This window comes from Melanerpes formicivorus, unplaced genomic scaffold, assembly GCF_026170545.1.
Source record: "Melanerpes formicivorus ecotype bairdi unplaced genomic scaffold, bMelFor1.0.p_v2 SCAF_424, whole genome shotgun sequence".
Lineage (NCBI taxonomy): Eukaryota > Metazoa > Chordata > Aves > Piciformes > Picidae > Melanerpes > Melanerpes formicivorus.
Genome location: NW_027142776.1, coordinates 65698 through 85430, shown reverse-complemented (window position 1 = coordinate 85430; position 19733 = coordinate 65698). Strand labels below are relative to the sequence as shown.

Sequence of the window (19733 nt, the reverse complement as noted above, 5' to 3'; positions counted from 1 at the left end):
TATATTTAAGGAACTGGGAGAAGGGAGGGGGGGGGGGGGGGGGGAAGGAGAGGGGGGTGGGGGGAACCCACCCCGGGTTTCTGCCAATCGGATGGCAGGTTGGGGACGGCGTCAGGTGATGGATGGAGGCTGTGGGTGCAGGGTTAGGGTTTTTTTTTTGGGGGGAAGAGGGGGGTGGTAAGCTCCTGCCTATGTGCGTGTGTTCCGCCCCCCCCCCCCCTTCATTTTGGGGGGGGTGGGGGTACCCACGCGGGACCCCGAGGGAAATGTGGGTGTAAAGAGGATGTGCGTCGGGGGGGCTGCTGGTGGTGATGTGGGGGATACTCTTGTTTGGGAGGGGGCAATTTTTATTTATCTTTTTTTTTTTTTTTTTGGGGGGGGGAGGCCTCCAAAAATTTCGTTGTCCCTCCAGCCCCCCCCGGAGTGTGGCCACGCGTGACATCCCCCCCATCCCCAGCCAGTGGGGTTACAGCCTTGCTGGGTGCCCCCTCTGGGTTACAGGGGACTCTAGGGAGGTGGCGGCAGCCCTGGTAGCTGGGGGGGGGGTTAAATGAAGGGGTGAGCGACCCCGCTCACCAATGTCGTCGTCCCGTCCCTCCCCACCCCCCCGCACTGCCCGCTGTGCCCGCTCCCAGACCCGGACGCTGCCCGTAACAAAGATGGCGCCATCGCCTTCCGCATGAGGTCGGGCAACACCAGGCACAAAGATGGCGGGCTCTCATTGACAAGCTCAGCGCGCCCTTAACAAAAATGGCGACGGCAACGTCCTTCCGGGAAGGGACGAACGCACGGCACGCATGCGCAGTGGGGCCGCGAAGCCTGTGGGTGGCCGGGCAGGGTAAGGGGCGGCGTGGCGGGGAGTGGAGCGCAGGTTAGGGGCTGGGAGGGGGGCTGAGCAGCCTGGGGAGGGGGCTGCGAGTGGGTCCCGTTTGGAGGTGTATGTGGGGAGGGGGTTACGAGTGGACGCTATTTGGGCTGCTCTACGCGGGGTGAGCGCCCTGGGGTGGGGGATGCGAGTGGGTCCTGGTACCTGTCTGTGGGTGTGTGCGGGGGGTGAGCAGCCTGTGGGGGGGAGGGGGCTGCGAATCGACCCTGTTCGGGGGTGCGAGCGCCCTGGGAAGGGGGCTGCAAGTGGATCATGGTGGGGGTTGGGGGGTGCAGCGTGGTGGGGTTTGGGGGTACAGTGTGGGGGGGTCTGAGCCTTCCGTGCGAGGCGCTGAGCTGGGTGCCCCTGACCTTGTTTCGCGTTGTCGTCGTTCCTACCCAACCAGGGCCAGGCTGAAGATGGCAGAGGGGGGCTCAGGTGATGCCAGCTCGGGGGGCAGCCTGCGGCCAGGGCTCCCTGGGGCACGGGGGCTGCTCGGGAGGCGTCCTGCTGCCGCCCCCCTCACCCCCGGGCGCCTGCCCTCCATCCGCTCCCGAGACCTCACCCTGGGAGGTGTCAAGAAGGTGAGGATGCATCTGGAGGGGCATCTGGAGGGGGGTTGTCCCCCAAACCGACCCTTTTGAGGTGACCCTGCAGCCTGCCCCAATGCTTCGGGACCCCCATGGTGCAGGTGGGGTGCAGGAGGGGCAGCTAAGGGGTGTTTGGGGTACAAAGAGGGACAGCTAAGGGGTGTTTGGGGTGCAGGAGGGGCAGCTAAGGGGTGTTTGGGGTGCAGGAGGGGCAGCTAAGGGGTGTTTGGGGTACAAGGAGGGACAGCTAAGGGGTGTTTGGGGTACAATGAAGGACAATCCAAGAGATTTTGGGGTGCTAAGAGGGGCAGTTCAGTGGGGGGTGCAAGGAGGGGCAGCTGAGGGGTGTTTGGGGTGCAAGGAAGGACAATCCAAGAGATTTTGGGGTGCAGAGAATGACAGCCTTGGGGTTTTGGGATGCAAGGAGGGGCAGCCTGGGGGGGGGTGTTGGGGTACAGGGGAGGACAGTCCAAGAGATTTTGGGGTGCAGGGAAGGGCAGCTGGGAGGAGGGGTGTGAAGGTCAACCTGGGGGTTTTTGGGGTGTGAGGAAGAACAATCCAGGAGGTTTTGGGGGCTTGTGGAGGGGCTGCCGGAAGGGGCTTGGGATGCAAGGAGGGGCAGCCTGGGGGCGGGGGTTGGGGCCCCAGCTGCCTCCTCCAGCCCCGGGGGCAGTTTGGTTTCTGTTGCTTATCTGGGCTCCTGTCACAACTCGTCCCTCTTGCTTTCCCTGGCAGAAAACCTTCACCCCCAACATCATCAGCAGGAAGATCAAGGAGGAGTAAGTGTCCTGCTGAGCCTTTCCCCTGGGACGCGGAGGTGGATTTGCCGCCTCGCTCCCTGCGTGCCGCAGGGCTTTTGGTTGGGCAAAGGGCACCCTGCTGCTGCTGCTGGGGGGGGAGGGGGGGTGGCAGTGGGTGAGAGGGGGTGACAGACCACCTCCCTGCTCCCCAGGCCCAGAGAGGATGTGTCCATCAAGAAGGAGAAGAAGGAACGGGATCGGGACCGGCAGCGGGATGGGCACGGCCGCGGCCGGGGTCGGCCTGAGGTCATCCAGTCCCACTCCATCTTCGAGCAGGGTCCTGCTGAAATGATGAAGAAAAAAGGTACTGGGAGCTCTCTCCCCCAGCTTCCTGAGGTGCTTTTGTTGGTGGGGGTGGGGCTCACAGCTCATCCTGGGGCTGCTCCCCTCTCCCAGCAGGCTCCTGGGACAAGACGGTGGACATGGCGGACTTCGGTCCTTCCCACATCATCAACATCAAGAAGGAGAAGAGGGAGACGGATGAGGAGACGAAGCAGATCCTGAGGATGCTGCAGAAGGATGATGTGAGTGGGGCTGGCTCTTGGAGGTGGCTTTGGGGCCACCAGGCTGGTGTTTGAGTGCCCCTCTGCTGTCCCTGCAGTTCCTCGATGACCCGGGGCTGAAGAACGACATCCGCAACAAGCCGGTGCAGCTGCCCCTGGCCCACTCGGGCTGGCTCTTCAAGGAGGAGGTGGCAGAGCAGGAGGACACCAAGCCCTGGCTGCCTGCTCCCAAGGAGGAGAAGATGGAGCTGGACCCACCAGCAGTGAAAGGTTTGCTGGGGTGGTGGTGGGGGAATCCCAGCAGGCAGGGGCTGGGGGTGCCGCCCACCTTCCTCCGTGCCCAGCCGGTGCCAGCTCTCCTTCTTGGCCCCAGTGAAAGAAGAGCCCTGCGATGAGGAGCCTGTGCCCAAGCCTGAGCAAAGCAAGGGACCTCCTGGTTTCCCACGGGATGTCCCCGTGGCTGAGCTGCTGCAGAGGCTGAGCCTCTCAGCTGAGGAGGAGGAGCTGCTCTTCCTCCAGCTGCCCGACACGCTGCCCGGCCAGCCGCCCACCCACGACACCAAGCCCATCAAGACCGAGCTGCAGAACGAGGAAGGACAGATGGTGGTGGTGAAGCAGGAGAAGAGCCAGGTTAGGGGCTCGTTCTTGGGGGGACAGCAGGGGGTGGGGAGGGAGGGGGACAGGGTGGTGGTGTCCCAACCAACCCCCCCCTGCCCTCGGTGTCCCTGTGGCAGGAGGCGAGGCAGGCGGAGAACACCTGCACCCTGGCAGACCTCCCCGAGGGCCAGGTGGGGAAGTTGCTCATCCGAAAGTCGGGGAAGGTGCAGCTGGTGCTGGGCAAGGTGACCCTGGATGTCACCATGGGGACCCCCTGCTCCTTCTTACAGGTAAAAGGGCCGAGCTGGGGACGTGATGGGTGGGGCTGCACCTCAAAAGTAGCCCCTTGAGGGGTACCTGATGAGGTTGTGCTCCCTACAGCTCCCTGGAGCCAGGTGGGGCTTGGGCTCTTCTCCCAAGGAACAAGGGATGGGACAAGAGGAAATGACCTCAAGTTGTCCCAGGGGAGGTTTATGTTGGCCATGAGGAACAATTTAGTCCCTTTGAGGGTTGCCAGGGCCTTAGCCCAGGCTGCCCAGGGCAGTGATGCAGTCCCCATCCCTGGAGAGGTTTCAGAGCCCTGGGGGTGTGGTGCTGAGGGAACGTGGTGGCCTGGCAGTGCTGGTTGCCTCCATGATCTAAAAGATCTTTCCCAACCAAAGTGATTCCACACTTCCATGCTGGCCTTGGCTGAGGTGGCTCCTGGGCAGCTCATCCCTGTGCTGTGGCGGTGGGGAAGGATCCTGCCCTTGTCCCCGGGGGGTGGGTAGCAGAGGGGACACATCTCCTCCCGCTTCAGGGTCCCCAGCCCTTCTCCCACCTCCACGGGAGGGTTTCCCAGGGGGCTGGGCTGCTCATGTGTGCTTCCCCTCCTCTGGAACAGGAGCTGGTGTCCGTTGGCATCGGGGACAACCGCACAGGGGAGATGATTGTCCTGGGCCACGTGAAGCACAAACTGGTTTGCTCCCCGGACTTCGAGGCGCTGCTGGAGCACCGCCACCGGTAGCCATGGGGGGGAGCCCCCCACCCACAGCCCGTGGGGACAGTCTGGGGGTCCTGCAGCACCCTGGCTCTGCCCTCCAGCCATGCCCTGGGGACGTGGAGAGCTGTCTTCTGCCGGCGTGGGCACGAGCGCTGGCTCCTACCTCCTTCCCAGCCCTGCGGTGGGGCGAAACTGGGGCTGGGGGCTCTGGGCCTGCTGCCCACCCTGTGTGTGGAACAGGGGCTGCAGCTGCCTGCATCTCACGGATTGCCTGCTGTGTGGGACTGTGGTGTCCCCCAGCCAGCTCTCCAGCAGCTCTGGGGAGCAGGATGTGCACCTGTGGGGATAAACGTGGAATAAAAACCTCTCTTCTTTTGCCCCCTTCCCCCTTGACCCTGGTGTGGGGCTGCTCTGTCTCCTCCTGCTTCATCAGCCCCGTGCCACCTGCCTGACCAATTGGCACCAGCCTGGCACTATTGGGCTGGCAGCTGCTGTCACATCCTCAGCCATCCATGTCTGCTCTCCTGGGAGTGCCCAGGAGGGGTCCCATGTGTGGTGCCAGGGGTTAATGGGACCCTCTACCAACAGGGCTGTGCCAGAGGCAGGCAGCTGGGGGCATCACCTTGCTCTGGGCCAAGGAAGCAGCAGCAGGGTGGCACACCCTGGAACTCCTGGAGGGCTGCTGAGTGGTGGTTGGAAGCTGGGTGTCAACACGGGGGACACTCAGAGCATCCTGGACCTAAAATGCCCCCTGGGTGCCCCCCCAGCTCCTCATGGTGGGCTCCCAGCCCATTCTTTCTTACCCTACCTCCACCCCATTTTGCTCCTTTCCTCCCACCCTATCCCATTTTAACCCCCATCCCATTTTACTCCACTCATCCCATCCCATCTTACTTCCCTCATTCCTTTTTGCCCCCTTCCTCCCACTCTATCCCATTTTAACCCCCCATCCCATTTTACTCCACCTGTCCTATCCCATCCCACTCCATTCCCCTCATTCCATTTTGCTCCCTTCCTCCCACCCTATCCCATTTTAAACCCCCATCCCATCCCCTTCATTCCATTTTGCTCCTTTCCTCTCATCCCATCCCTTCATTCCATTTTGCCCCTTTCCTCTCACCCCATCCCATCCCCCTCATTCCATTTTGCCCCTTTCTTCTCATCCCATCCCCCTCATTCCATTTTGCTCCTTTCCTCCCACCCTATCCCATTTTAAACCCCCATCCCATTTTACTCCACCTGTCCTATCCCATCCCACTCCATCCCACTCATTCCATTTTGCTCCCTTCCTCCCACCCTATCCCATTTTAAACCCCCATCCCATCCCCTTCATTCCATTTTGCCCCTTTCCTCTCACCCCATCCCATCACCCCATTCCATTTTGCTCCTTTCCTCTCACCCCATCCCATCACCCCATTCCATTTTGCTCCTTTTCTCTTACCCCATCCCATCCCCCTCATTCCATTTTGCCCCTTTCTTCTCATCCCATTCCCCTCATTCCATTTTGCTCCTTTCCTCTCACCCCATCCCATCCCATCCCTCTCATCCCATTTTGCCTCTTTCTTCTCATCCCATCCCCCTCATTCCATTTTGCCCCTTTCCTCTCACCCCATCCCCCTCATTCCATTTTGCTCCTTCCCTCCCACCCTATCCCATTTTAAACCCCCATCCCATTCCCCTCATTCCATTTTGCTCCTTTCCTCTCACCCCATCCCATCCCATCCCTCTCATCCCATTTTGCCCCTTTCCTCTCACCCCATCCCCCTCATTCCATTTTGCTCCTTCCCTCCCACCCTATCCCATTTTAAACCCCCATCCCATCCCCCTCATTCCATTTTGCTCCTTCCCTCCCACCCTATCCCATTTTAAACCCCCATCCCATCCCCATCCCATTCCGTGTCCCCTCCATCCCTGTCCCCCCGCGTTCTTCGGCGCTCCGCGGTGCTCGCTGGTGCCTCCTCCTCCCGTCCGCCAGGGGGCGCTCCGGCGGAGAGCGCGGCCAGCCAGCGGCTCCCCGGGCGGGCGCGGGCCCGCGGCTGCGCCTGCGCAGTGAGGCGGCGGGGGCGGGGCCGTGGCGGTGCTTGGCGCCTGCCGCCTGCCGCCTGCCGCCCGCCTCGACGGGGCGGCCATGGAGCCGCGGCGAGTGTTTCGCTTACCCCGCCCCGGCCCCGGCCCCGGCCCTGACCCCGCGCAGGGCAGGCTGCAGGGACTGCCGGGTCGTGTCCAATGCCAGCCCTCGCTCCCCCTCCCCGCTCGCCCCGCTCCCCCCAGCCCCAAGCCCTCCGTGGCGCCGCTCTCCGCCCTGCTCCGCAGCCTGGGCTTCCACGAGCAGCCTTGTCCCCCTCCGGGGGGGCTCAGCAATCCCCTCGGTAGGTGACCGTGGCCGGGCTGGGGCCGGGGAGGCCAGGCCTGGCTCCCTGCCCTCCACCGGTGGCCTCTCCTTCCCACAGGCCGTGGCAGCGGCGCTGCGGTGGGGGCTGCGGCCTGGCCGGGCCCGGGCCCGGAGGATGAGGAGGGGGTGGCAGCGCTCCCCGCGGGCCCGCGGTGAGTCCTTCCCTGCGCCCTTCGAGCCTTGCTCCAGCCTCTGGGCCTCGTGGTTTGGTCCCCAGGCCCGGTGGCGGTGGGCTGGGGAGCGCCCTGGGGGTGTCAGCAGCTCCTGCTCTGCTCCCTCAGCAGCCCGGGGCCCTGGCCGGCTTGGGGCCGTGGCCGGCTTGGGGCCCTGGCCGGCTTGGGGCCCTGGCCGGCTTGGGGCCGTGGCCGGCTTGGGGCCCTGGCCGGCTTGGGGCCCTGGCCGGCTTGGGGCCGTGGCCAGCTCGGCACCGCAGGTGCGGGCTCTGAGCATCTCCAGGCAGGCAGCACCCCGCGGCCTGTGGGGCACAGGGGCCTGGCTGCTAGGGCTGGAGGGGTTGGGGGGGGTTGCACCAGGGGTTGGTGCTGGTGGGGAGTCCCTTGCTTGGGGGGGGGGGGGGGGCAGGGGGGTGTTGCAGCCACCAGTGTGTCCCCAGTCTTCTGGAGCTCATCTGTGGTGCCCTGGGGCCGCAGGCTGCTGTGTCACGGCAGAGGGGACGCGCTGCCTGACCCCCCCCGGAGCGCAGCCCCCGCTGCCATCTTGCCCCGTGGGAAGCCTTGCTCTGCTCCTGAGCCCACCCCTCCGGGACCCCAGCCCTCTTTGCGGCTCCCACCTGTCCCAGGGACCCCCCAGGCTGCCAGCAGACCGTAAGTGGCACACCCACGAGCCCCAGCCCTGCGCCTGTGGGGGGCTGAGTGGCAGAAGGGTCACGGCTGGGGGCTCTGCCGCCTCTCTGCCAGGGCACTGCAGGTGAAGACCACAGCAAAAGGAATCAGCCTGCCCTTGGGGCTCAACTCAGTTAAAATCCACTGCCAGAACGAAGCTGTCTACCAGTACCACGTCACCTTCAGGTATCGGGGGGGCACAGTGGTGCCAGGCTGCCCCACAGCGCCTCAAAGGCTTGGGGTGCCCCAGGCAGAGGTTGCAGTGAGGTGGGGATGGGTCTGGTCTCCCTAGCACCAGATGAGGGCAGGAGAGGAAAGGGCCTGAAATTGTCCCAGGGGAGGATTAGGTTGGACACAAGGAACCATTTCTTTGCTGCAAGAGTGGTCAGGGACTGGCACAGGCTGCCCAGGGAGGTGGTGGAGTCCCCAGCCCTGGAGGTGTTCAAGATGTGGAGCATCCTCAGGGAGCCTCAAGGTCCCCCTGGTTCCTGCAGGCTGGTGGCCCTGTGGGGAGCCTGAGGTGGGGAAGGGTCTGCTGAGCAGCAGCTGAAGGCCCTGGGGGTGCTGAGCCTGGAGCAAAGGAGGCTGAGGGGAGACCTTCTGGCTCCCTACAGCTCCCTGCAAGGAGGCTGGAGCCAGCTGGGGGTTGCTCTCTTCTCCCAAGGAGCAAGTGATAGGACAAGAGCAAAAATGACCTCGAGCTGCCCCAGGGGAGGTTTAGGTTGGGGATGAGGAACAATTTCTGTGCTGCAGGAGTGTTCAGGGCTTGGCAGAGGCTGCCCAGGGAGGTGGTGGAGTCCCCAGCCCTGGAGGTGTTCCAGAACCCTGTGGCCATGGCCCCTGGGGCCAGGGTTTGGTGGCCCTGGTGGTGCTGGGTTGAAGGTTGGTCTGGGTGATCCTCAAGGTCTCTTCCACCCAAAGCCATTCCCTGCTCCCAGGCCGGCAGCCGCTAGATGGAGCGGCTGGCGCGGCCGTGGGGCAGAGATGCTGCAGGGCAGCCGAGCAGACCAGCTCCAGCCAGCTTCTCCCCACCTTGGGTGGGTATCTGGGGCCCCTGAGCAGGGTCTCCCTGGGGGGCAGAGGAGGATCAGCAGGGCCAGGGGTGGCAGCTGCTGTGTCCCCGTCTCCGGCAGCCCCGAGGTGGAGTGCAGGAGCGCTCGCTTCGCCATGCTGAAGGAGCAGCAGGCAGTGACTGGGGATGTGACTGCCTTTGATGGCTCCATCCTCTACCTGCCCATCCTGCTTCCCCAGGTAAGGGCTGATGCCATCTGCACCGGGTTGAGGTGCTGCTCACTGACTTCAGAGGGTGGGCTTGCTGCCCCTGGCATCTCCAGCCCGCCCTGGGCGGGGGGAGGAGGCAGAGCAACCCCCCTGGCTTGACCCCACTTTGGGTTTTGCCCTGCAGCAGGTCAGTGTGAAGGCTCACAGGAGAGGTGATGGGGAAGAGATCACCATCACCATCCAGAACACCAAGGTCCTGGAGCCCAGCTCAGATCTCTGCATCCCCTTTTACAATGTGGTTTTCCGGAGGTGAGGGCCAGCTGGGACCCTCCCTGAGCTCCAGGGGAGCAACCATCCTCCTCCTCCTCTTCTTCCTCCTCCTCCTCCTTCCCACTGATCCTGAGCCCATCCTGCTTTGATTTCTCTTTCCCTTTCCTAGGGTGCTGAGGATCTTGGATATGAAGCTTGTGGAGAAAAGTTTCTTTGAACCAGAGCAGGCTGCAGTTTTACAGCACTGCAGGTGGGTGCTGGGCACTGTCTGCTCCTCCCCAAGAGTGTGAGCTGGGGACAGCCCTGCCTGCCCTCAGGCAGGAATGTGAGGCTGGAAACTTGGAATCCTGTGCCAGGTCAGCCCTCTTGGCTTGTTTTCTGCAGCACAGGGGAGGGGGCAGGAGCTGAAAAGCTGGCAGCCAGCTGGGAAATCCATCCCTGTGTGTTTGGAGCTCCTCTGGCAGAGCCAGGCTCCTCTGGCAGAGCCAGGCAGGCAGCTCCAGTTCTGTCCCAGGCACTCTTGGGAATGGCTTTGAGCTGGAAGAGAGCAGATGGAGACTGGAGATGAGGAAGAAGTTCTTGACAGTGAGGGTGGGGGAGACTCTGGCACAGGTTGCCCTAGGAGGTTCTGGATGTCTCCTCCCTGGAAGTGTTTGAGGCCAGGCTGGATGAGGCCTTGAGCAGCCTGGGCTGGTGGGAGGTGTCCCTGCCCATGGCAGGGGGTTGGAGCTGGATGAGCTTTGGTGTCTGTTCCAACCCATTCCATGATCTTTCCCTGTGGGCAGGATGCAGATCTGGCCAGGATACTCTGTCAGCATCCGGAAGAAGGAGGGAGGCCTCTTCCTCCTGGTCGATGCCATCCACAAAGTGATCTCCAGTGAATCTGTCCTCAGCCTCATGTAAGAGGAGGGAAACACAGCCCAGAGCCCTGGGGGGCTGAGGGTGGCTTTGCAGCAGCCACATGCCCAGCTCTTGGTGAGGGCAGTGCTGGCCACCAGAGAGCATCACCATGAGCTTTGCCTTCTCCTTCTCCTCCCTTCTCCCGACTCCTTCTCCTCCCTTCTTCAACTCCTTCTCCTCCCTTCTCCCAACTCCTTCTCCTCCTTCCCCCAACAACTAACTCCTTCCCCAACAACTAACCCCTTCTCCCAACCCCCCCTTCTCTTAACCCCTTCCACCTACTCCTTTTCCTCCCTTCTCCCAGCTCCTTCTCCTCCCAGCTCCTTCTCCTCCCAGCTCCTTCTCCTCCCAGCTCCTTCTCCTCCCAGCTCCTTCTCCTCCCAGCTCCTTCTCCTCCCAGCTCCTTCTCCTCCCAGCTCCTTCTCCTCCCAACTCCTTCTCCTCCCAACTCCTTCTCCTCCCAGCTCCTCCTCCTCCCAACTCCTTCTTCTCCCTGCTCCCCACAGGCAGAGCATCTACAGGCAAAGTGCCAGCAGCTTCCAGGATGAGTGCACCAAGCAGCTGGTGGGCAGCGTGGTCATCACCCGCTACAACTACCGCACCTACCGCATCGACGACATCTGCTGGGACAAGAGCCCAAGGAGCACTTTCACCCTGGCCAGCGGGGAGGAGGTCACCTTCTTGGACTACTACAGGTAGAGACATCATCCCTTGGGATGAGGAGCTCTCTAGGAGGAAGGGTTTGATGCCTGGGAGCGGGAATGCCTCACGTCTCCTTGCTGGTTTTCCAGCCGGACCTACGGGATCGTCATCAGGGATCTGGAGCAGCCTCTGCTCGTCCACAGGCCCAAGGAGAAACACACCCCACAGGGGAGGGTGAGCCAGGGATGGAGAGCTGGGGAGAGGGTAGTGAGACCCATGGTCTGTTCATGGCCCCTGTGCTGCCTCCTGCTGGGAGGGGCAGCAGCAGCAGGGTGCTGATGGTGCCTGTCCCCCTGCCCAGCGGCGTCAGCTGGACATGGTGCTGCTGGTGCCCGAGCTGGCCTTCGTGACAGGCCTGCCTGACAAGAGGAGGGACAGCAGGATGGTGAAGGTCAGAGCATGCTGGTGGCTTGCCCTGGATCAGCAGTGATGTGGCCAGCAGGAGCAGGGCAGGGATTGTCCCCCTGGACTCAGCGCTGCTGAGGCCACAGCTCGAGTGCTGGGGTCAGTTTTGGGCTCCTCGCTCCAAAAAGGACATTGAGGAGCTGGAGCAGGGCCAGAGGGGGGCAACAAAGCTGGGGAAGGGTCTGGGGAGCAGGGCTGGGGAGGAGCAGCTGAGGGAGCTGGGGAGAAGGAGGCTGAGGGGAGACCTCCTGGCTCTCTGCAGCTCCCTGAAAGGAGGCTGGAGCCAGGTGGGGTTGGGCTCTTCTCCCAAGGAGCAAAGGGAGATGGCCTCAAGGTGCCCCAGGGGAGGTTTGGGTTGGCCATGAGGAACAGTTTCTTCTTGAGGGTTGTCCAGGCCTGGCCCAGGCTGCCCAGGGCAGTGGTGGAGTTCCCATCCCTGGAGGGGTTTCAGAGCTGTGGAGATGTGGTGCTGAGGGCCAGGGTTTGGTGCTGGGTTAAGGCTTGGGTTTGATGACCTCCGAGCTGCCTTCCCACCCAACCCATTCTGCGCTTCCATGGTCTGGTGCTCTCTGCTCACCCACTCTGGCACTGCTGAGCTGAAGGGGGAGCTCAGAGCCTCCCATTCCCCCGGGGGTGGGGGTGTGGGAGTCCCCAGCTCACCTCTTGGTGCCCTGCTGCAGGAGGTGATGAGGGAGATTCACCAGAGCCCCCGGCAGCACTGCCAGCGCCTGGCCGTCCTCCTGCGCCGCATCAGGGAGAGCCCCGAGGCCCTGCAGGAGCTGAGCCGCTGGGGGCTGAGGCTTGAGCCTGGGATCCACAGGGTAGGGATGGGCTGCCCAGCTGCTGGGCTCCCAAAGCTTCCAGCCCTCAGGCAGGTGGGGGCCTGGCTCTGCAGCTGCTGCTGCCTGCCGCTGCATTTCCACTCTGTTCAGACCCAGGGCCGAATCTTGCCCAGCGAAAGGATCAGCCTGAGGCACTGCTCCTTCACCCCCAGTGAGGAGCTGATCTGGAACAAGGAGGTCACAAGGGAAGCCTCCATCTCCACGGTGAGGCCACAACAAGCTCTCCTTGTTTGAAAGCTGGGGTGGGTCAGGTCCCTGCTGGCAGCGCCCCTGAGCCCAGCCGGGCTGCAGCCCTTCCCTTCTTTATGTTGGCTTCATCCTTCAGCCTGTTTTTTCCTGAGGAGGTTACAGGGATGTGATCATGCTGGCTGCTTTCCCACCTCCTCCTGGAGTGGTTGAAGGCTTCCAGAGGGCAGGAATCAGACGTTGTGTGTCCCTTAGGTTTCTTTTTGGCCCTTCTTGCCCTCCCCCAAGCTTCCCAGGCTGCGCGGCAGGGCGCGGGAGCTGCGCGGCCAGCCCTGAGCCCAGGCCTGTCCTTGCCCCTCTCCTAGGTCTCCATGAGTCACTGGCTGCTGGTTTACCCCAGGAAGCTGCAGAACCTGGCAAGGGATCTGGTGGTCACCATGGAGAGCATCTGCAGCCCCCTTGGGATGCAGGTCAGCAAACCCATCCTGGTGGAGCTGAAGGACGACCGCATCGAGACCTACGCCAAGAGCATCCGCAGCTTCCTCAACACCCAGGTGAGGAGAGGAGCCTGCAGGGGAAAGGGGAGGGGGCAGCACAGCTTCCCAGCAGGTTGATGACTCTATTGAGGAGCTGCTGGGGCGGGGGGGGGTCTTCTTAGGTTCTCCTCCCTGCCCCTAACCTGTGCTTCCCCACAGGACAGAGTGCAGCTGCTCCTCTGCCTGATCTCCGGCAACCGCGAGGATTTGTACGCGGCCATCAAGAAGCTCTGCTGCCTGCACGCCCCAGTGCCCTCCCAGGTGGGGCTTGGGGGAGGGGAAGTGGGGCTTGGGGGGGGGCGGGGGGAGGGGAAGGGGGAACCACTCAGCCATGGAGAAGCCGTGGAGGAGCCTCTCCAGCCTCGCTTTTCCCTGCCTCTGCTTTGGTTGCCCTGCCGCAGGTCATCAACGCGCAGTCCCTGGGCAGCCAGCTGAACAAGATGAGGGCAGTGGTGCACAAAGTCCTGCTGCAGATCAACTGCAAGCTGGGTGGGGAGCTGTGGGGAGTTGACATCCCCCTGGTAAGGAGCGGGGAGGGGAAAAAAACAACCCCCTCTTGGCTGGGGGCTTCGTCAGCTCCAGGGCGCAGATGCTTTCCATTGAGGAAATGGCCTCAAGCTGCAGCAGTGGAGCTTTAGGGTTGGGGGTTGGATTGATCTGCTTGAGGGTGGGGAGGATCCACAGGAGGGTCTGGCCAGGATGGCTGAGGGGGGCCAAGGGCATTGGGATGAGGTTCAACAAGGCCAAGGGCTGGGGCCTGCACTTGGGTCACAACAACCCCAGGAAGGCTCCAGGCTGGAGGCAGAGTGGCTGGAAAGTGCCCAGCAGGGGGGTTGGCAGCAGATGGAAATGAGCCAGGGGGTGCCCAGGTGGGCAAGAAGCAGGCAGCAGCCTGGGCTGGAGCAGCAAGGGTGTGGGCAGCAGGAGCAGGGCAGGGATGGTGCCCCCAGGCTGGGCACTGGGGAGGTCACAGCTTGAGTGCTGGGGTCAGGGTTGGGCTCCTTGCTCCATGAAGGACATTGAGGAGCTGGAGCAGGTCCAGGGAAGGGGAAGGAAGCTGGAAAAGGGTCTGGAAAACAAGAGAAGGGGCTGAGGGAGCTGGGGGTGTTGAGCCTGGAGAAAAGGAGGCTGAGGGGAGAGCTTCTGGCTCTCTACAGCTCCCTGCTAGGGGGCTGGAGCCAGGTGGGGGTTGGGGTCTGCTCCTGAGGAACAAGGACAGGACAAAAGGAAATGGCCTCAGGTTGCCCCAGGGGAGGTTTAGGTTGGAGATTAGAAGAAACTTCTTGACTGAAAGGGCTCTGGAAGCCTGGCCCAGGCTGCCCAGGGAGGGGGCTGAATCCCCAGCCCTGGAGGGGTTTCAGAGCCCCAGAGCTGCGGTGCTGAGGGCCATGGCTTAGCCCCAGCCTCGGAGCAGCTGGGGAGCGGTTGATGATCTTAAAGAGCTTTCCCAACCCAAAGGATTCCATGCTTGCCCCTGGGGCTGGGGGCTCTGGTTTGTGCCTGCAATGTGCCTCACAGCCTGGAGCTGTCTAAGCTGTCCCCACACTCCCTCCTGGAACAGAAGCAGCTGATGGTGGTGGGGATGGATGTGTACCACAGCAGAGGCGCCAGCTCCGTCATCGGCTTCGTGGCCAGCATGAATCCGTAGGTGGTGTGCCCTGGGGGCGAGAGGTGCCCTCCTCTCTGCCCTGGGGGTGCTTAGGGGGGCAGCTTCCCTCCTGCCTCCCCACCTTTGGGAGGGTGAAGCTGCTGCTTGCCCCAGCTCCATGCCCTCGGGGCACAGCTTCTCCTGCTGCGGCTCCGCTGCGTCCCCCGGGGAGGGCGCCGCAGGCACCCATCTGGGGCTGGGGTTGGCTGCACAGGGCCTTGCTGGGCTGATGCTTGGCCCTTCTCCACCCCCAGCATCCTCACCAAGTGGTACTCCAGGGTGGTCTTCCAGATGCCCCACCAGGAGATCGCCGACAGCCTGCGGCTGCTGCTGCTCGACGCCCTGCAGCGCTTCCACGAGGTGAGGCTGAGCCCTGCCCCCCTCCCCCTCCAGCCCCAGCCAGCTTCCTCACCCTGCACCCAGCTCTCCTCAAGAGCAGGGCAAAACCACCCCAGACCTGTCAGCCCAAGTGTGTGTGAGCCAGCAAACGTCCTCAGAGGCCTTTGGACTGGCTGCAGGTGGCCACAGGAACCCAAGGACTCCTCCTTATCTCGGGCCCTGCCTGAACCCTCCCCGGGGCTTCGTTTGCAGTGGGGGAAGTGCCAGGTTCCACTTCTGCTCCTATCAGCAGCAAACTGCTGAGCTCTGCCTTCTGGCCCCAGCATGAGCAAAGCAGCTTCTGACAAGGCAGGGAAGGGGCCAGGACAGGTGGGATTGGCATCCTGGGGTTGTGGGCTTCCCCCTCCCCCCCCTCTCAGCCTTTGTAGGTGCTGGGGAAATGCTGGGGTGCAAAAAAAAAAACCCCACAACAGTCCCTGGGGGTGCAGAAACTTAGCCCCTGGGGGGGCAGAACAAAGCCTGGGGTGCAAAAAACCCAACCCCTAGGGTGCAAGGCAAAGCCTGGGGTGCAAAAAACCCAACCCCTGGGGTGCAAGAGAAACCTGGGGTGCAAAAAACCCAACCCCTGGGGTGCAAAACAAAGCCTGGGGTGCAAAAAACCCAACCCCTGGGGTGCAGAACAAAGCCTGGGGTGCAAAAAACCCAACCCCTGGGGTGCAAGAGAAAGCCTGGGGTGCAAAAAACCCAACCCCTGGGGTGCAGAACAAAGCCTGGGGTGCAAAAAACCCAACCCCTGGGGTGCAAGGCAAAGCCTGGGGTGTAAAAAACCCAACCCCTGGGGTGCAAAACAAAGCCTGGGGTGCAAAAAACCCAACCCCTGGGGTGCAAAACAAAGCCTGGGGTGCAAAAAACCCAACCCCTGGGGTGCAAGAGAAACCTGGGGTGCAAAAAACCCAACCCCTGGGGTGCAAGAGAAACCTGGGGTGCAAAAAACCCAACCCCTGGGGTGCAAGGCAAAGCCTGGGGTGCAAAAAACCCAGCCCCTGGGGTGCAGAAAGCCTGGGGTGAAAGGAACCACCTCTGGGATGCAAGAAGACAACCTCTGGGGGGTACAAAAACATCTCTGGGGGTACAGAAAGACCTTTGTGATACAAGAGGACAACCTCAGGAGACACAAAAAGACCTCTTGGATGCAAGAAAGCAACCTCTGAGGGTACAAAAAGGCCTCTGGGAGTACAAAAAGGCCTCTGGGGTGCAAGAGGACAACCTCTGGGGGTACAGAAAGGCCTCTGGGGGTACAAGAGGACAACCTCTGGGAGTACAAAAAGGCCTCTGGGGGTACAGAAAGGCCTCTGGGGTGCAAGAGGACAACCTCTGAGGGTACAGAAAGGCCTCTGGGGTGCAAGAGGACAACCTCTGGGGGTACAGAAAGGCCTCTGGGGTGCAAGAGGACAACCTCTGGGGGTACAGAAAGGCCTCTGGGGTGCAGGAGGACAACCTCTGGGGGTACAGAAAGGCCTCTGGGGGTACAGAAAGGCCTCTGGGATGCAAGAGGACAACCTCTGGGGGTACAGAAAGGCCTCTGGGGGTACAGAAAGGCCTCTGGGGTGCAGGAGGACAACCTCTGGGGGTACAGAAAGGCCTCTGGGGTGCAGGAGGACAACCTCTGGGGTGCAGTCCTTGGGGAGAGGTTGAGTTTGTGAGCTGTGAGAGCTGCCTGGGGGCTGGGTGGGCTGCAGCCTGCTGTGCCCTGCAGGGTGTGGGGGGGCTGGCAGGGCCCTGAGCTGCTGTGCCCCCCCAGGTGAACCACCTCCTGCCCCAGAAGATCGTGCTGTACCGGGACGGCGTCGCCGACAGCCAGCTGGACACCGTGCTCAAGTACGAGGTCCCCCAGCTGCAGAGGTGCTTTGGCAGCTTCCACAGCTACCAGCCCAGCATGGTGGTGATGGTGGTGCAGAAGAAGATCAGCACCAAGTTCTACACCCTGATGGGGGAGCAGGTGGGGTCCCCTCCGCCCGGCACCGTCCTCGACCACACCGTCACCAGCTCCGAGTGGTGAGGGGCAGGGAGCTACCCTTGGGGGGCAAGGAGCCACCTCTGGGGGGCAAGGAACCACCCTTGGGGGGGAAGGAGCCACCTCTGGGGGGCAAGGAACCACCCTTGGGGGGAAGGAGCCACCTCTGGGGGGGAAGGAGCCACCTCTGGGGGGCAAGGAGCCACCCTTGGGGGGGAAGGAGCCACCTCTGGGGGCAGGGAACCACCTCTGGGGGGAAGGAGCCACCCTTGAGGGGAAGGAGCCACCTCTGGGGGGCAAGGAACCACCCTTGGGGGGAAGGAGCCACCTCTGGGGGGGAAGGAGCCACCTCTGGGGGGCAAGGAGCCACCCTTGGGGGGGAAGGAGCCACCTCTGGGGGCAGGGAACCACCTCTGGGGGGAAGGAGCCACCCTTGAGGGGAAGGAGCCACCTCTGGGGGGCAAGGAACCACCCTTGGGGGGAAGGAGCCACCTCTGGGGGGGAAGGAGCCACCTCTGGGGGGCAAGGAGCCACCCTTGGGGGGGAAGGAGCCACCTCTGGGGGCAGGGAACCACCTCTGGGGGGAAGGAGCCACCCTTGAGGGGAAGGAGCCACCTCTGGGGGGCAAGGAACCACCTCTGGGGGGCAAGGAGCCACCTGTGGGGGGCAAGGAGCCACCTCTGGGGGGAAGGATCCCTGGGATGCAAGGACACAGCCCTGGGGGTGCAGGGGAACAGCCCTGGGGGTGCAAGGACACAGCCCTGGGGGTGCAAGGGAACAGCCCTGGGGGTGCAGGGGAACAGTCCTGGGGGGTACAAGGGAAGAGCCCTGGGGGGTGCAAGGGAACAGCCCTGGGGGTGCAGGGGAACAGCCCTGGGGGGGTTCAAGGGAAGAGCCCTGGGGGTGCAAGGAACCAAACCTCGATGTGCAAAGCTCCATCCTTGGGGTGCAAAACAGACCTGGGGTGACAAAGCCCCCAACCCCTGGGGTACAAAGCAGCCCCTGGGGTACAAAGCAGCCCCTGGTTACAAACCAGCTCCTGGGGTGCAGAACAGCCCCCCTGCAGGCTGTGCAGCCCCCCTGCCCTCCCTCCCTCCCCCCCAGGCAGGACTTCTTCCTGCTGGCGCACCACTCGCGCCAGGGCTGCAGCAACCCCACGCGCTACGTCTGCGTGCTGAACACCACCAGCCTCAGCTGGGAGAACCTGCAGAGGTGAGGCCCAGGCCTGCACCAGGCCTCCTGCAGTGGGCAGCACCCCCTCTGGGGGGGGGCCGTGGTGGCAGAGTGGAGCTGCTGGAAGGTTCTGCAGAGGGAGCTGGGGATGAGGTTTGCCCTCGGGGCCGGCAGTGACCCCCGGGAAGGCTGCAGGCTGCTGGGGGTGGGGTGCTTGGGGAGTGCCCCAGCAGGGAAGGAGCTGGGGGTGCTGGTTGGCAGCAGCTGGAGAGGAGCCAGGGGGTGCCCAGGAGGGCAAGAAGGGCACCAGCAGCCTGGCCTGGAGCAGCAATGGTGTGGGCAGCAGGAGCAGGGCAGGGATGGTGCCCCTGGGCTGGGCACTGGGGAGGCCACAGCTTGAGTGCTGGGCTCAGGGTTGGGCTCCTCACTGCCAGAAGGACTTTGAGGGCTGGAGCAGGGCCAGGGAAGGGGAAGGAAGCTGGGGAAGGGTCTGGAGAACAAGGGAAGGGGCTGAGGGAGCTGAGCTTGCAGGGAGTGTGCTGCAGGTCCAAACACAGCTCAGACCTCAGCAGGGTGATGACAGCCATCAGCCTCCTGGGGCCCCAGCACCTCCTGAGACCTTGTGTGCTGGAGGAGAAGAGCCTCCTGGGGGGCAGCTCTGGCCTGGCTTCCAGCTGCCAGCACTGCTGCAGGGAGCAGGATCTATCCCTGGGGTGCTGGGGGGCAGGTGTGGCCTGGCTTCCAGCTGCCAGCACTGCTGCAGGGAGCAGGATCCATCCCTCCAGTGCCCCTGGGAGTGGTGGGGAGCAGGATCCATCCCTCCAGAGAGCCTGGGGGTGCTGGGGGGCAGGATCCATCCCTGCAGTGCCCCTGGGTTGCTGGGGGGCAGGTCTGGCCTGGCTTCCAGCTGCCATGCAGGGTGCAGGATCCATCCCTGGGGTGCTGGGGGGCAGGTCTGGCCTGGCTTCCAGCTGCCAGCACCACTGCAGGGTGCAGGATCCATCCCTGCAGTGCCCCTGGGGGTGCTGGGGGGCAGGATCCATCCCTGCAGTGCCCCTGGGGGTGCTGGGGGGCACTCAAACCCCCTTCCCTGCCCCATCTCCTTCTGCCCCCAGGTTGACTTTCAAGCTGTGCCACCTCTACTGGAACTGGCCGGGCACCATCCGTGTCCCTGCCCCCTGCAAGTATGCCCACAAGCTGGCATTCCTGGCAGGCCAGGTCCTGCACCACGAGCCCAGTGCCCAGCTCAGGGACAGACTCTTCTTCCTCTAGCTCCCAAAAAGACCAAAAGGAGAAGGAGAGCTTGGTTGGGATGTCACCTTCCCTTCCCTCCCCCCGCCCCACCTCACTGGGCTTTGGGGTTTGCTTTCATCTCCCTCCCTCAAGTTTCTTTTCTTCCTCGAGGATGCTTCACAAACCTTCCAACCAACCTCCCAGGAGCTCTCAACTCTTGGGATTTCAGCTCCCTCCCTCCTCCCCCCCACCCCCCAGCTGCTTTCCAGTCCTCCCAGTTTAAAGGGATTGGAGGAACCGAGCCCCAGAGGTGATGTGTGTGCAGCTCAGCCCCTGCCCTGGGCAGCTCCTGGGTGCAAAGCCCTGGAAGGCTTTGGGCTGTTCCTTTGTTCTTTGTGGAGGGGGGAGCTGGGGGTTTCAGCTTTTCAGTCAAGTGTTGGACTTCGGCTTTTCTCACCTCTTAGCTTGGCCCTGGCACTCTCAGCCTGGCCTTGGCACTGCCACCCTGGCTCTGGCCCTCTCAGCCTGGCCTTGACACTGCCACCCTGGCTCTGGCCCTCTCAGCCTGGCCCTGGCACTGCCACCCTGGCCCTGGCCCTCTCAGCCTGGCCCTGGCACTGCCACCCTGGCCCTGGCCCTCTCAGCCTGGCCCTGGCACTGCCACCCTGGCCCTGGCCCTCTCAGCCTGGCCCT

At 63.2% G+C, this 19733-nt stretch overlaps 2 protein-coding genes across 5 annotated transcripts; both read left to right on the top strand.

The window, feature by feature from the left end:
• The first annotated feature begins 773 nt into the window (after positions 1-773).
• Positions 774-4722, top strand: POLR3D (RNA polymerase III subunit D). Of its 4 annotated transcripts, none has more exons than XM_068170544.1 (9): positions 774-838; positions 1272-1449; positions 2191-2234; positions 2408-2559; positions 2655-2779; positions 2857-3028; positions 3132-3388; positions 3493-3645; positions 4239-4722. In XM_068170544.1, exons 1-9 carry the CDS (start codon positions 798-800, stop codon positions 4359-4361), a joined length of 1245 nt encoding a protein of 414 aa, XP_068026645.1. In that variant the 5' UTR covers positions 774-797; the 3' UTR covers positions 4362-4722. The 4 variants fall into 4 exon arrangements, with proteins under 4 accessions (XP_068026645.1, XP_068026644.1, XP_068026646.1 ...); XM_068170543.1 differs by having other exon boundaries at positions 775-838; positions 2652-2779; XM_068170545.1 differs by lacking the exon at positions 774-838 and having other exon boundaries at positions 2652-2779.
• A 1743-nt stretch (positions 4723-6465) lies between these two features.
• Positions 6466-19529, top strand: PIWIL2 (piwi like RNA-mediated gene silencing 2). The gene is made up of 21 exons (XM_068170557.1): positions 6466-6706; positions 6788-6881; positions 7380-7553; positions 7647-7757; positions 8705-8822; positions 8977-9101; positions 9232-9312; positions 9848-9961; positions 10469-10657; positions 10754-10838; positions 10966-11055; positions 11750-11890; positions 12002-12115; positions 12463-12651; positions 12793-12894; positions 13035-13154; positions 14195-14277; positions 14536-14641; positions 16422-16675; positions 17739-17846; positions 18923-19529. Exons 1-21 carry the CDS (start codon positions 6466-6468, stop codon positions 19077-19079), a joined length of 2796 nt encoding a protein of 931 aa, XP_068026658.1. The 3' UTR covers positions 19080-19529.
• Positions 19530-19733: the final 204 nt, after the last annotated feature.